The following is a 12,798-nucleotide window of genomic DNA, read 5'->3' as shown; positions in this document are numbered from 1 at the left end:
GAGACCCCGCGGCCCCCCCCCCCCCCCCCAGCCGCGGCTGCTCCCCGTCCCCCCCGTCGGCTCCCGGAGGCAACTCAGGGGATTCCATCCCGCTCCGTCCCTTTGCCATTTTTGGATGCGTTTTATAGCCAATTTTTTTTTTCCCCTGGGGAGAAAGCAAAAACAAAAAAAAAAAGCGAAGACCCAGCAGCCCTCCTCCACCTCCGGAGTCCGCGGCCGTGCCGCCGCCGCCGCGCACCCACCCGCTGGATTTTGGGGGTTCCGCCACTGCCGGTGGCACCGGGCGAGGTGACGGCAGCGACAATGCCATCATGTTTTTGAGACAGGAAACCTCCGAGTTTGCCCCGAATGAAGAACTTCCTGTGTTTAAAGTTGTACGAATATCCGCTGACAAGCTCGGTTCAAATGAAAACACGAGAGTCGGGGGGAGAGGCTAATTCGGAGCAGCTGGACTCGCACGGCGCTCGGAGCTGGGCAGAAAACGCGCGGAGCCGCTCGCCCCTGCCAGCCGGGAGCGGCCGGGACAAGCAGTGCCTTTGTTAGTAAAGAAGGACGGACGGGATAATTTAAGAGCTTCAAACTCTTCCGCCGTTTCTGTCGCGAACCGCTTGGAATATTTTTACCGGAGCTGTTGGATTTTGGATGAGCCGCTGATGGATGGGGTTTTTTAGGGGGGCCGGGGGGATGAGATGGGTCGTTTCACCGCTCGGGACTGCCGCTCGGGCTGCTGAGCCGGTCCCCCTTCCCATCCCCGTAGCGTCGCTTTGGGATCAGAGGCTGCCCCGGCGGCGGGTTTGGGACCTGCTGGCCGTGTGATGCTTCCTGCCGTGGCGGGCGAAAGGTTGCCGGGGTGGTTCCGTCATCCCTAAGGACGAGAGTATGGGCAAACCACTGAGCCGGCCAGACTGTTTACGGCAGAACCGCACTTGCCTGGGGAAGGGCGAGGATGAGGATGGTTATATAGAGGATTGCTACGTGCCCCAGAGATCGATATACGACACCATGAGAATTAACGAGCAGATCGATCAGGGATCGAAGCTCAACCAGCTCTCCAAGAGCACCCTGGGCAAAGGGGATGGCAGCACCATATCCAGCAACGGGACTCTGGGAGCTGCCAACGTCTTCGAGTCCAGGCCACCAGAACCCAAGAAGCTGGATGAGCGAGTCATCTTCGACCAGCTGAAGCTCAGCAGCGACGTCTCCAAGCCGGCGCCGGCTCCGCCAAAGCGGCGGCCGAACCCCGAGAAGAAGGAGAACGTCAACCGGCGCTCGTGGAAGTCCTTCATGCCTCCCAACTTCACCGAGTTCGCTGAAAGGATGGGGGCTTCTCTGAGCGAGGTGGCGCTTCCAACCCTTCCCTGCGGGATAAGCGGGATTCCAGCGCCATGCTGGCCGAGCAGCCGGGCCAGCCCGAGCACGGCGAGCCCATGTCGGAGTCTCTCACCTTGGAGCACGTCTCCAAGGCATCTGGCACGGCAGAGGCTCTGGGGGCCAAGCAGTTCAGCGTGGATGGCTATGGAGGTCCCCGGGAGGAGCAGATTCCAGCGCCATGCTGGCCGAGCAGCCGGGCCAGCCCGAGCACGGCGAGCCCATGTCGGAGTCTCTCACCTTGGAGCACGTCTCCAAGGCATCTGGCACGGCAGAGGCTCTGGGGGCCAAGCAGTTCAGCGTGGATGGCTATGGAGGTCCCCGGGAGGAGCGCCAGGCCCTGCTGAGCGCCGGTGACAGCAGTGCCAGGGACCTGGCCAGGGCCCGCCGGCTCCCCAGTGCCACCTGGCCACGAGCCAGGAAGAATTTCATCAGGGGGAACTTCAACGATGGGCACCAGGAGACCCTGGAGGCCTCCGAGTCGGACTCTACGGTGGAGAACGTCAACCTCTCTCCGTGCCTTAGTGAAGAGCTGCTGGATACGGGGCTGGATATTCTCATCACCTCCAATCTCAGGGAGAAAACGGAGTCTGAGCTGAGATTTGAGGAGGACGAGCGCTGGGTGATGATGGAGGAGTGGGAGGAGGCGACGCTGTCAGAGAGAGGAAAGGCTGTTCTGGTGGCAGAGGAGAAGAGGAGCTGTTGCTTGGCAGATATTTCTGAAGAAAGGGAACAATCCACTGCTCCAGAGGACGGCTCTGCCCCCAGCCTGGGGACCTCCCAGCCCTGCACATCCCCTGGGGGTGGTGGCACCGCGTGCTGCACGGAGGACGTGGCTGTGCAATGTGGGGTTGAGGACTTTGCTCCAGTTTTGGAGCGCTCCACCAGCCCCACGGGCCCCGAGCTGTCCGACACGGACTCGGTGCAGATGTTCCTGGAGCTGGAAGAGCAGTGCCTGAATGAGGACGGGGGTGATGGAGCTGTCCCCAGCTGCCTGGAGATTCAAATGTCCCCAATGGACTCAGAGGGGCTGGACCCAGATTCGGCCAAACTGGCTGGGTTGGGGGTTGAAGGGGGTCAGCACAGGGCCCCCTTGGATATCAGCGCCTCAGACTCTGCTGTTGTGTCAGATCTGGAGGACTTTGATGTCACCTGCAGCTCGCAGGTGCTGAGCACGCTGGAGCCCTTGACAGAGCCCTTCTCAGAAAGGGACACCCTGGCTGTCACCCCGACGGACTCGGACGGAGGGGCCTCCCCCAGCCCCGTGGCCATGGCAGGGCTGGGGTCCCTCCTGGAGTGCTCCCCAGCGCTGCTGGGGGAGGCTGATCCTGACCCACTCGTGGACCCGCAGTTTGGGGTGACATCCCACCCAGGGGCACATCCAGCTGCTGGACTGGGGCCAGATGGGTACCCCAGTGCCCCAGAGGGGTGGGGTGAAGATACCCAAGACTTGCTTCCTGAGGGGACCTGTCCTGGCCCAGTGTCCCCCTGCCAGCCCCCAGCCCCAGCCATGGAGGAGCTGGGGTCCCCCCCAGGGCACAGCCAGGCTGGCATTGAGGGCATGGATCCCTTCAGGACCCATCACCTTCTGCCTGGAAGGACTGAGGTCGCCAGCTGGGATGTCCCAGAGCTGGTTTCTGAGGATGAAGCCACAGATTTAGGATCAGGGAGTGGAGCTGAGGGCTGGACTCGTCCAACAGGGAGTGGGGATGTTTGCTGTGGTTCTCTGCTGCCTTTCCACGCTGGCTCTGCATCAGAGCCAGGCTCCAAGGCTCCAACAACATTCCCAGTGCCTGCTGAGGACCTCCCATGGGAAATGGTTTCCCTGGGCCGTGCCCTGTCTCTGGAAGGGGCTGCCCACACAGAGGGCATGGTCACACATGGGGGGACACCAGCAGCCATCCTGCAGCCAGGAGATGTGGACTTGTTGTTTGCCCCCAGCTGGGAGGTCCCATGTCCTACCAGCCCAGCTGCCCCTGAAGAGCTTCCTGGCACACTGGTCATTGCAGGGCCTGCCATCCCATGGGATTTTGGGGAGCTTTCTGCTCCAGCCCACCCACTTTCAGCTGTCCTGGAGCCCCAGGCTCAGGGGATGATGCCACCAGCCACCAGGGATCCTACCATGGATGCTGAGGAGCCTCCAGGAGCCACCACCACTGCCATGCCCTTGATGGTGGAGGAGCTTCTGGAAGCCCCACCACCCTTTGCTGACGTGCCTGTTGCCACTGTGCCGCCACCAGCAGCTGAGCCGCTCTCCTCGGGTGCCAGGGCCCTCAGCGGTGACCCCATGCCATTGGTGGTGTCCTTGGGGGATACAGATGACTTTGCCATCACGGTTGTGCCGCCCATCCTGGAGCACCTGCCCGCTGAAGTGGTGGCTTTGGAGGATGACCCCGTTGGGAGCTTACCTGCAGCAGGGGTGGCAGCTTGGGAGGGTCCCCCTGGTGCCTTCTCACCCCTCCCAGAAGGTCCCACAAGGGTGCTGGGGACACCCTTTTCCACAGCAGCCAGGGCACAAACCCTCCCCAGGGCTGTGTTGAGGGGGCCCCTCCGTCCCCGCAGCTATGGGGGTGCCCCTTCCCTCTGTCCCAGCCAGGGACAGGGGACACCGGGCACAGAGGGACCCCTCGGTGCTGCTGCCATGGCAGAAGGGCCCCCAGCTCTCCCAGATGGATTTGTTCCAGATAACGAGGTATTTGTTGCTCAGGCTCCCGCAGCCGGGGCTCCAGGCACAGAATTCGCTTTATTTTGCACTCCAGGGATGGGTGGGAGGTGGGAGCCCACTCAGTAACGCACGATCTGGGCTTCCAAACAGCCTTCTCCCTCCTGAGATCGGCTTGAATTTGGCAGGCAAAAAAGTTGGGGTTTTTTTGGGGGTTGTGGGGGGGGAATTGTGTGATTGTGTAAGTAAGGGAGGCAAAAGATTCTCGCTGCTCGATGACCTGAAATGTTGACTTGCACTTTTTTTGGCTTATTAAAGTACATTGTGGTCACTCAGATGGAAATCGCGGACTTTAGAAAAAAAACCTTCTCGCTGGCTCCTGGCAGGGAGTTCCCATCTTTGAAGCAGAAAATATATCAGGGAAGAGAAACCTGCAAAATGAATTAAGTGCAAGCAATTCCTGCCCCGTGCAGTCATCGCTGTCTGTAGGTTTTCCCTGTGAGCATTGAGGTGCTGAGGCTCAGAAGGTGCTTGGGAAGGGGCTCAGATTCCCTCTGGTGTTTGGGGATTTGTGTTTCTCGGGGCTCTTGCCTGGAGAGACCTCAGTGCTGGAGTTCCCACAGCCCAGCGCTGATTTCCTGCCATCTGGAACAGGAGAAATATCACTAAGGAGACATCAGAAGTTAGTCAGCACCAAAAACCCCGATTTGGTGGCAATTACTCATCCTTTGGGCTGCACCACCCCTTTGAGATACGCACGTGGAGGGGCTTGGAGAGGTGGTTTCACATGGGGGTCCACGTGAGCATGGGCTGGGACACCCAGAGGGGACCTGGGTGAGCGAGAAACCACTGGGTCCTTGCCATAGTTGTTTCTGTTTTTTGAAATTCAGTGAGGGGGATCCTTATTTTAGGTTCAGCACCTCTGATTGTTAACCCCACAAACCTTAAGCATCGCTGGAGATGCTTCCTGGAATTCCACAATCCAGCAGCAGAGGGGTTAAGGGAGGTGAGGGAAGCAGAAAGCAAGGGGATGCTTTGGGAAGCCTTTCTGGGAGTGAGGAGGAGGAGGAGGAGGTGTGGTGGAGCAGATGTCCTTCTGCTCTCCCCAAATGTCTGTCCAAGGCAGGACACCTTGCTCCACAGCAAAGGGGAGTCATTAAATATTTGTTTCCAAGCTGAGTCACAGTGAGGTTAATGAGCTAAATCACTGGAATCCTTTATGAGCAAAGGAAAACAAGTGTGTTGGACACGCTCACCCTCAGGCTGCTGCTGGGATTATTTTTGTCGGGCTCCTCAGGGAGTTCTGGGCTCTCAGGCTGGCTGATACCTGTGCTGCAGGTACCCCTGGTTGGATCATCCAGGCTTTTCCACAGGGCTCCCTCCCTGCCTGGCTCCTTTGCAGTTTGTTTTGCAGTACATGGAGAGCTCGGACCAGCCTGGCATGCCAGGCTTATCAGCCTGATCCTTTTGTGGGTTTGGCTCTTGTACCCAGCAGCTCCATATATAAACAGTAACAGGAGAACAGCCCAGGAACTGGTGATTCCAAGTCCCCATTTATTTCTTATAACCGTGGCAGAATTCTCCATGAGCAAACAGCTCTGGACAGTGTCTGCCAGCTCACCCTTCGCTCATGTCCTGGAGGGACCTCCCTGCCCTCCGGTTCCTGAGCTCTGCTGGGAAAAAGTAGCTTTTATTTCCTTTGGAAATGAGGCAGGGAAAGTCAAAGCAGTGCCTCTTGCTCAGGCTGGGAGCTGTGCCTGTGTGTTTTGGGGCATTTTGGTGTTTTTAGGGGGTTTTGCTTTGTGCTCCTCCGGAGCAAAGCAGTTGCTGGGCGCAGAGAGCCGTGTCCTCCACGAGCTGCTGCTCTGCTGGGGGAGATCTTGCATCCAAGTGGGAATTTTTCGGTGCAGGCAGTGCCCCTGCATTCTTGGGCACAGGGAGCAGGTGGCTGCTTGCCATCCCCTCTGCTTCCCGACGGGAAAACATCGTGACAGGGCCAAGGGCTCTGCTGCTGCCCAGCGCCGGCTGCGGGGTGACCCGTGCCCTGCATGGGCTCCTGTTCCAGGGGAGCAGAGCCAGCCAGCAGTCTGCTCCCTATTTTTGGGGTGTTTGCTGTGGGGGACAGGGCAGGCTTGTCCCTTGGGACTGGTGGGCAAGGACTGCACGGGCAGCGCGTGGTTCCAGCAGATCCCCAGCTTTGATAAAGAGCATTTATCTCCTCCAGAGGAACAGGATTCTCCCTGCTGCCTCTCCTGACAATGGGGAGCTTCATTCGCTCTCCTCCCCCTTCCCTATCAAATCTTTTTTGGTTTAGAAAGCTTTTCCCCACAGGATTCCCAGGCAGGACCGTGCCAAATCCGTGGTAAACGACTCGCACATTAATTGCCTATTGCCTTTGTCTTTCGAAATGCAGCGAGCTCCTCGCTGCCTGTAATTTCGTGGTTAACAAAACTCATATGATGTCAGGTCTCTGTTCTCAATAGCTTCACTGTGAGAATTGCTTGGGGTTTTTCCCCAGGAGCATTATTTCCCAATCTGATGGCGAGTCAGAGCCGATGCTCTCATTTCTTCCTCAGTTTTCTCTTTTTACCTCACTCCAGTGCTTGGAAAAATGGGATTTACCCATTTAAAACCAGAGGTGGGTGTGGATAGACCCTGAGTTGTGCTCCAAACCAGCAGATTCCTGTGACATCTGTGTGACTAGGTCAAGGCAAGGGAGGAGTTTAGACAAACTTGCACAATTCCAATAAAATCAGTGCAAGTGGCTACTGCATCTTCCCTAGAGAGGAAAGCCTGTTGTATCCATGGAAAGATTGAGTGGCTGGAAGAGCAGCTCACAGCTTATAAATTCACCTTTTCTCTCCCACCTTTTCCTCCCCACAGCAATTCCAGAAGGAGCAAGTGGATCCCCTCCAGCTAAAGCTGCAGCAAGTCAATGGAGTTGGTCAGGGACTCATCCAAAGCGCCGGGAAAAACTGTGATGTCCAAGGGCTGGAGCATGACATGGAAGAAATCAACACCCGCTGGAACACCCTCAACAAGAAGGTGGGAGCATGGGGAGGGACTGTCCCTGTTTTTTTGGGGGGTCTGGGGGAAGGAGGGGACCACAGGCAGGGAGCTGAGGCTCTGGTGCCAGTCCCTGACCCTGCAGTGGGGTTGTTTTTGGGGTGCAGGTGGCCCAGCGAGTGGCCCAGCTGCAGGAGGCCCTGTTGCACTGCGGGAAGTTCCAGGATGCCCTGGAGCCACTGCTGAGCTGGCTGGCAGACACTGAGGAGCTCATCTCCAACCAGAAACCTCCCTCTGCCGAGTACAAGGTGGTGAAAGCCCAGATCCAAGAGCAGAAGGTGAGTGAGCACTGGGAGGGGAGCTCAGGACAACCAGACAATATTTTGGGGGTCCAACTGGGATGTCCATACTTCTTTCCTGCTGGATCTCAGTTCCTCACATCCCAGTGTAAAGAACAGTTTGCCCACACTCAATGATCTCCATCACCTAAACCACCGCGTCCCTTCGTTGTCCCGCTGCCTCTTGAAGTTGGTTTTGCTGGTTGGCCGTGTTTTTCCAGCCCTGAGTTTTGCTTTGTGCTGATAATTCTGCTGTGTCAGGAGCGAGCTGGTGGTGGTGCAGGGCCTGGTTTGGACAAAGGGAACGTTACAAAGTGTGAGAGCAGCCCCAAGGTGTGCCGCTGTTTGCTGAGATAACAGCCCGGGGTCGGCGCCTGCCCTCGGAGGGGGAGGAGGGGAGGTCAAGTGTGGTCCTGGGGAAATATTTTAGAAATGAATTCTCACCCAGGCTTGGTCTGACGTGTGGAGGTTGGAAGAGGAAATGTGCTTCAAGTGGAGGTTAAAAACTTGATAAGTTGGAGGGGGTTGGTGGGAAAGACTCGGAAAACTCTTCTGGCACAGAAGTGGTTTGGGTCTTGAGTAGTGTAAGGGAGGGAAGGGGAAATAAAAGGGGAAGGTGAAAAGGGAATGGAATGGAATGGAATGGAATGGAGTGCAATGGAATGAAAAGGAGAATGGAATGGAATGGAATGGAATGGAATGGAATAGAATGGAATAGAATGGAATAGAATGGAATAGAATGGAACAGATGAAATGAAAGTTCAGTTGGATGGGACCTACAATGATCACCCTGTCCAGCTGCCTGACCACTTCAGGGATGCCCAAATCAAAGTATGTGATTATTATAATGTAATATAACAATATAATATAACTCTATAATTTTTTGAGCTGGTTTTGAAGGCAGAGCTGTGCCCCTGGGCTGGGCCCGGTCTCAGCCCAGTGCTGGCAGCAGTTCTGAGCCACAATTAGAGATGTGACCCCTCCAAGGGCTGGATTTGGTTCTGCTGCCCCAATCTGGTAATTTCCCCCTTCCTTTGCCTCCCCCAAGCTGCTCCAGCGCCTCCTGGACGATCGCAAAGCCACGGTGGAGATGATCCAGGCGGAGGGCGACCGCATCGCACAGTCGGCCGAGCCCGCGGACCGGGACAAGATCGTGGGGCAGCTGGAGAGCCTGGCACGGCGCTGGGAAGGGCTGCTGGGCAGGGCAGCTGCCAGGTGAGGGGCACTGGGAGCAGCTCATCCCACGGGTCACCATGCCCTGGAGCATGGGGACAGCGCTGGGGAAGCTGGCGGAGATTTCGGTGCAGATACATCCTGGAAACAGCTGGAAAACACGAGGAATCAAAGGCTGGCAGGGAGCTGGTGCTGATAGCAGTGGTTTACAATGGCAGGGAAGAGCTGAGATTAAATAATTTCCCTGCAGGGGAGGGATGTTATTTTTATTCCTGTAAGCTTTAACGTTTTAGCAACATCCTGTTGACACCTTTATGCTGCCAGAATCTTGTTTATGAGTTACTTATTTCTACCTAAGCTGATGTTTGAGGTTATGAAGTCACTTCTGAGGCCAGATTGAACCTTTCTCCATGTTTTGAATCATTGCCAACAAGCTGGACTGTTCATCTAGGACTGTCCATCCACGATTGTCTTTGACCAGAAGCTCTGAAAGACCAAGAGCCTGGCCTCAAGCTGAGGGATCTCCAAGACAGTGATAGGGATGGAACAAATGGAAATAAATGATCTTCGAGGTCCTTTCCGTCTCAAACTGTTCCATGAAAAGCTGCACAATGGGGAAGCCCTTCTGCTGCCTTCACAGGGCAATGAACTAAAGGCACAGCTGCAGGAAAAGCTTATTTTGCAGTTCCTCCACATTGATTTTTATCTTTGCCATTGTAGCTTGCCTGACAATGGTGTCTCACCTTGCTCTGAGCAGAGCTGCTTCCTCCAAATACCTGAAGCTGCTTCCCATGCCTGGCTCCAACTGGGAGCTGCTCCTTAGTGTTTTCACTGACTCAAAGAATCACAGACTGGTTTTGGTTGGAGGGGACCTGAAAAACCATTTTGTTCCAACCCCTCACTGCGAGCAGGGACACCTTCCCCCAGACCAGGTCGTTCCAACCTGGCCTTGAACAATTATTTCCTTCTAATTTTATGATTACTTTTTATAGGCAGAAGCAGCTGGAGGATATCTTGGTGCTGGCAAAGCAGTTCCATGAAACCACAGAGCCTGTGTCTGACTGGCTGTCGGTGACAGAGAAGAAATTGGCCAACTCTGAGCCCATTGGCACCCAGACTGCCAAAATCCAGCAGCAGATCAGCCGCCACAAGGTAGGACCTGTGCAGGAGCAGGATGGAGGTGGTTGGAGTCAGGTCCCGCTCCAGTGGTGTTGTTTCCACCACAACCAGAGAGGTTTTTGGCACAAACAAGGAGTGGAGGAGTTATCCAGAGAAGGCTGCAAGCCCTGACCCACCAGCGTGGGTAAACATTAAACCGGTGTCCTTGCACCTCCCAGCAGATTTGGATAGAAAAAACCATTCCCATTCATGTGTTTCTTTTTAATTTCTCCTCAGTTTACCCATTCAGGGGTGGCTTTTACGTCTCCTCCATTTCTCAGTTACGTTCATTGTTGCGTTCCCCCTTTTAAGTTGCGTTTATTTCATTTTCCTCATTCTCCGCTCATTTTTTTTTTTTTTCCCCCTCCCCCTTTCTGTTGTCCATTCTACCCTCCACCATTCAGGCTCTCGAGGAGGAGATAGAGAGCCACTCCACCGACGTGTCTCGGGCGCTGGGGGTCGGGCAGTCTCTGTCCTCCCTGAGCTGTGCTGCTGAGCAGAGGCTGCTGGCAGAGAAATTAGAGGCTCTGCAGAGCCGCTACGGCGAGGTCCGCGAGCGGGGCGGCCGCAAGGCAGCACTGCTGGACCAGGCTCTGGCCAACGCCAGGATTTTTGGGGAGGAGGAGGTGGAAGTGCTCAACTGGCTGGCTGAGGTGGAGGACAAGCTGGGCTCAGTGTCCATAAAGGATTTCAAACGGGACGTCCTGCAGAAGCAGCATGCCGACCAGCTGGTATTTCCCCTTTATTTTTGGTTTTGGTTTTTTTTTTTTTTTGTCTTCTTCCATGTTTGTGTTGTTTGTTTTGTTGCATTTTAGCTGGTTTTGTTTATGTTTCTGGGGCCTGATTTTAATTTTGCGAAGCTCGTTCTGCTGCTGGGTCTGTCTGAGGTTTGGAGAGGAGTGTAAAGAGATTTCATGTGTTATAAACAACAATTGGGCCCCCCCACACCAAAAAAAAAAGTGTTTCTCAAGAAGGGGGAACTTCAGATGGTTTGTTTGATTTGTGAACAGTGTCTGAGCCAGCTTGGCCACCCTGTGCCTTCAGAAAGCTGGATGCTGTTTCCAAAACTGAGAGCTGGAGAAGTCTGGTGGGTTTTGGAGCTGGGCTGGCCACTGAGGAAGCCTCTGCATCCGCTCCCTGGGGCTGTGCAGGCTCTTTTCAAGAGTGAGGTTCTGTCTAATGCAAGGGCGAGTCCTTTGGTGACACAGATCCAATGGGTTGGGTTGGGTTTGCTTTGAGATTTGGCCTTTTGAGTCCCAAAAATCCCAATAATTCCCACAGCAGGATGATTGGAAACTTCCACAGTTTTCAGATGGGTTGTCCAGCCTGCCTGTGCTCAGTAGGGAAGTTCATGTTCCCCACAGCATCTCAGGCTGGCAGGACACAGGGACCTGCCTGCAGCAGAGTAACCCAAATTTGCCTTTTCCTTCAGGCTCTGAATGAGGAAATTGTGAACAGGAAGAAGAACGTGGACCAAGCCATTAGAAATGGACAAGCTCTCCTGAAGCAAACCACAGGTAACACAGAGGAGATCTGGGAAATGTGGGGGGCTTGGGAATCCATCCTCCACACGCCTTTCCTTGGGAAGTCCATGCTCTGTTGGGTGGAGGCTTTTCTCCCTCAGGTCTTCATTTCCTTTTGGAAACTCCCTGAGTAGCTGGTTTGCATCCAGGCATGGATGCTAAGCCACAAACACTCCAGCTTAGGATTTGCTTGGTCCCAAAATCCCAAACTCCCAGCTTGGGGAGCGGGTGATTCCCACTGCTGCTGTGGGGATGCTCAGTGCTGAGGGAGGCTTTTCTCACTGCAGCCAGCTGCTAAATCACATGGAAAAGAGGTTAAAAATACCCCCAGCCCTCTCCTAATACTGCTTTCCCAGACTGAGCAGTTGTGGCTGTTGCCACGTGGGTGTGAGTTTATGTTTATGAGTGGGAAGAGAGGTCGGGGCGCTGCGTTTCCTTCAGATGTGGTCTGCTCAGAGCAGATGTACAGCCCTGTGTCCTTGTGGGAGCTGTGGAGCAGGAAGAGTGATTACAAAGGATTTGGCAGGCAGCTCTGTGTCCTCTTGGAAGCAGCAGCGAGGGGTGAACTGACCCTTTTTTCTTGGAGCTGTGACGCGTTGATGAGAACTGAGTTGGGGTGGCTTTGGTTTGGGGTGGCTTGTGACAAAACCAGGCTTTGCAGCTGGTTTTATCACAAGATTCCATCCCATCCCACCCCATCCCATCCCATCCCATCCCAGGGGTGACATGGATGTTATGCTGGTGGAAGATGTCACCTCTTACTAAAAACAGGCAGCAGTCGCGTCAATACAAAGAAAAGTTATGCTGAAATTAAAAGGGGGACAAACAGAGAAAGTGGCTCCTGAAGCTTCCTGGGGTGACTCTGAAGCCCCCGGAGCCCAGCATCATTTTCCCCCTGCTGCAGGGGAGGAGGTGCTGCTGATCCAGGAGAAGCTGGATGGAATCAAGACGCGCTACTCCGACATCACCGCCGCCAGCTCCAAGGCCCTGCGCACGCTGGAGCAGGCCCGGCAGCTGGCCACCAAATTCCAGTCCACCCACGAGGAGCTCACTGGGTGGATGAGCAAGGTGGAGGAGGAGCTGGCCTCCAGAGGGGCACAATCCCCTGCTGGAGAGCAGATCCCCCAGTTCCAGCAGCGGCAAAAGGTGGGGGAGCAGCGCCCAGGGTTGGGGTGGTTTGTTCTCTGCTTTGGGAGGCTGGGGAGGAGCTGGGAAGGACACAAATCCGTGGGTGGCTTCCACAGGAGCTGAAGAAGGAGGTGATGGAGCACAGGCTCGTCCTGGACACGGTGAACGAGGTGAGCAGGGCTCTGCTGGAGCTGGTTCCCTGGAGAGCCCGGGAGGGGCTGGACAAGCTGGTGTCGGACACCAACGAGCGCTACAAGCTGGTCAGTGACACCATCAGGCAGAGGGTGGAGGAGATCGATGCTGCTATTCAGAGGTCTCAGCAGGTGAGTGAAGAACCCCTGCAGGGTTTGCTTGGGGAGAGCAGGAGCCAGGCACTGCTCACCACCAGTGGCAGGGATTGCAAGCACAGGCAAAGGGCAAATCCCGTCAGGAAAGCCAAGGA

General features: G+C 55.5%; 1 protein-coding gene across 1 annotated transcript in view; it reads left to right on the top strand.

The window, feature by feature from the left end:
- The window catches only part of MACF1 (microtubule actin crosslinking factor 1), a 137,932-nt gene that overhangs the window by 98,775 nt on the left and 26,359 nt on the right, over positions 1-12,798 (top strand). The window contains exons 53-60 of the mRNA XM_031062038.1: positions 6,914-7,075; positions 7,204-7,374; positions 8,423-8,589; positions 9,540-9,699; positions 10,110-10,436; positions 11,138-11,222; positions 12,133-12,374; positions 12,473-12,679. Of these exons, the coding sequence (XP_030917898.1) occupies positions 6,914-7,075; positions 7,204-7,374; positions 8,423-8,589; positions 9,540-9,699; positions 10,110-10,436; positions 11,138-11,222; positions 12,133-12,374; positions 12,473-12,679 (1,521 nt within the window). The remainder of the gene's footprint in view (positions 1-6,913; positions 7,076-7,203; positions 7,375-8,422; positions 8,590-9,539; positions 9,700-10,109; positions 10,437-11,137; positions 11,223-12,132; positions 12,375-12,472; positions 12,680-12,798) is intronic.

This window comes from Geospiza fortis, unplaced genomic scaffold (genome assembly GCF_000277835.1).
Source record: "Geospiza fortis unplaced genomic scaffold, GeoFor_1.0 scaffold432, whole genome shotgun sequence".
In the NCBI taxonomy this organism is placed as follows: Eukaryota; Metazoa; Chordata; class Aves; order Passeriformes; family Thraupidae; genus Geospiza; species Geospiza fortis.
The sequence above is the reverse complement of the archived record's forward strand: the minus strand, read 5'-3'. Positions and strand labels throughout refer to the sequence as shown.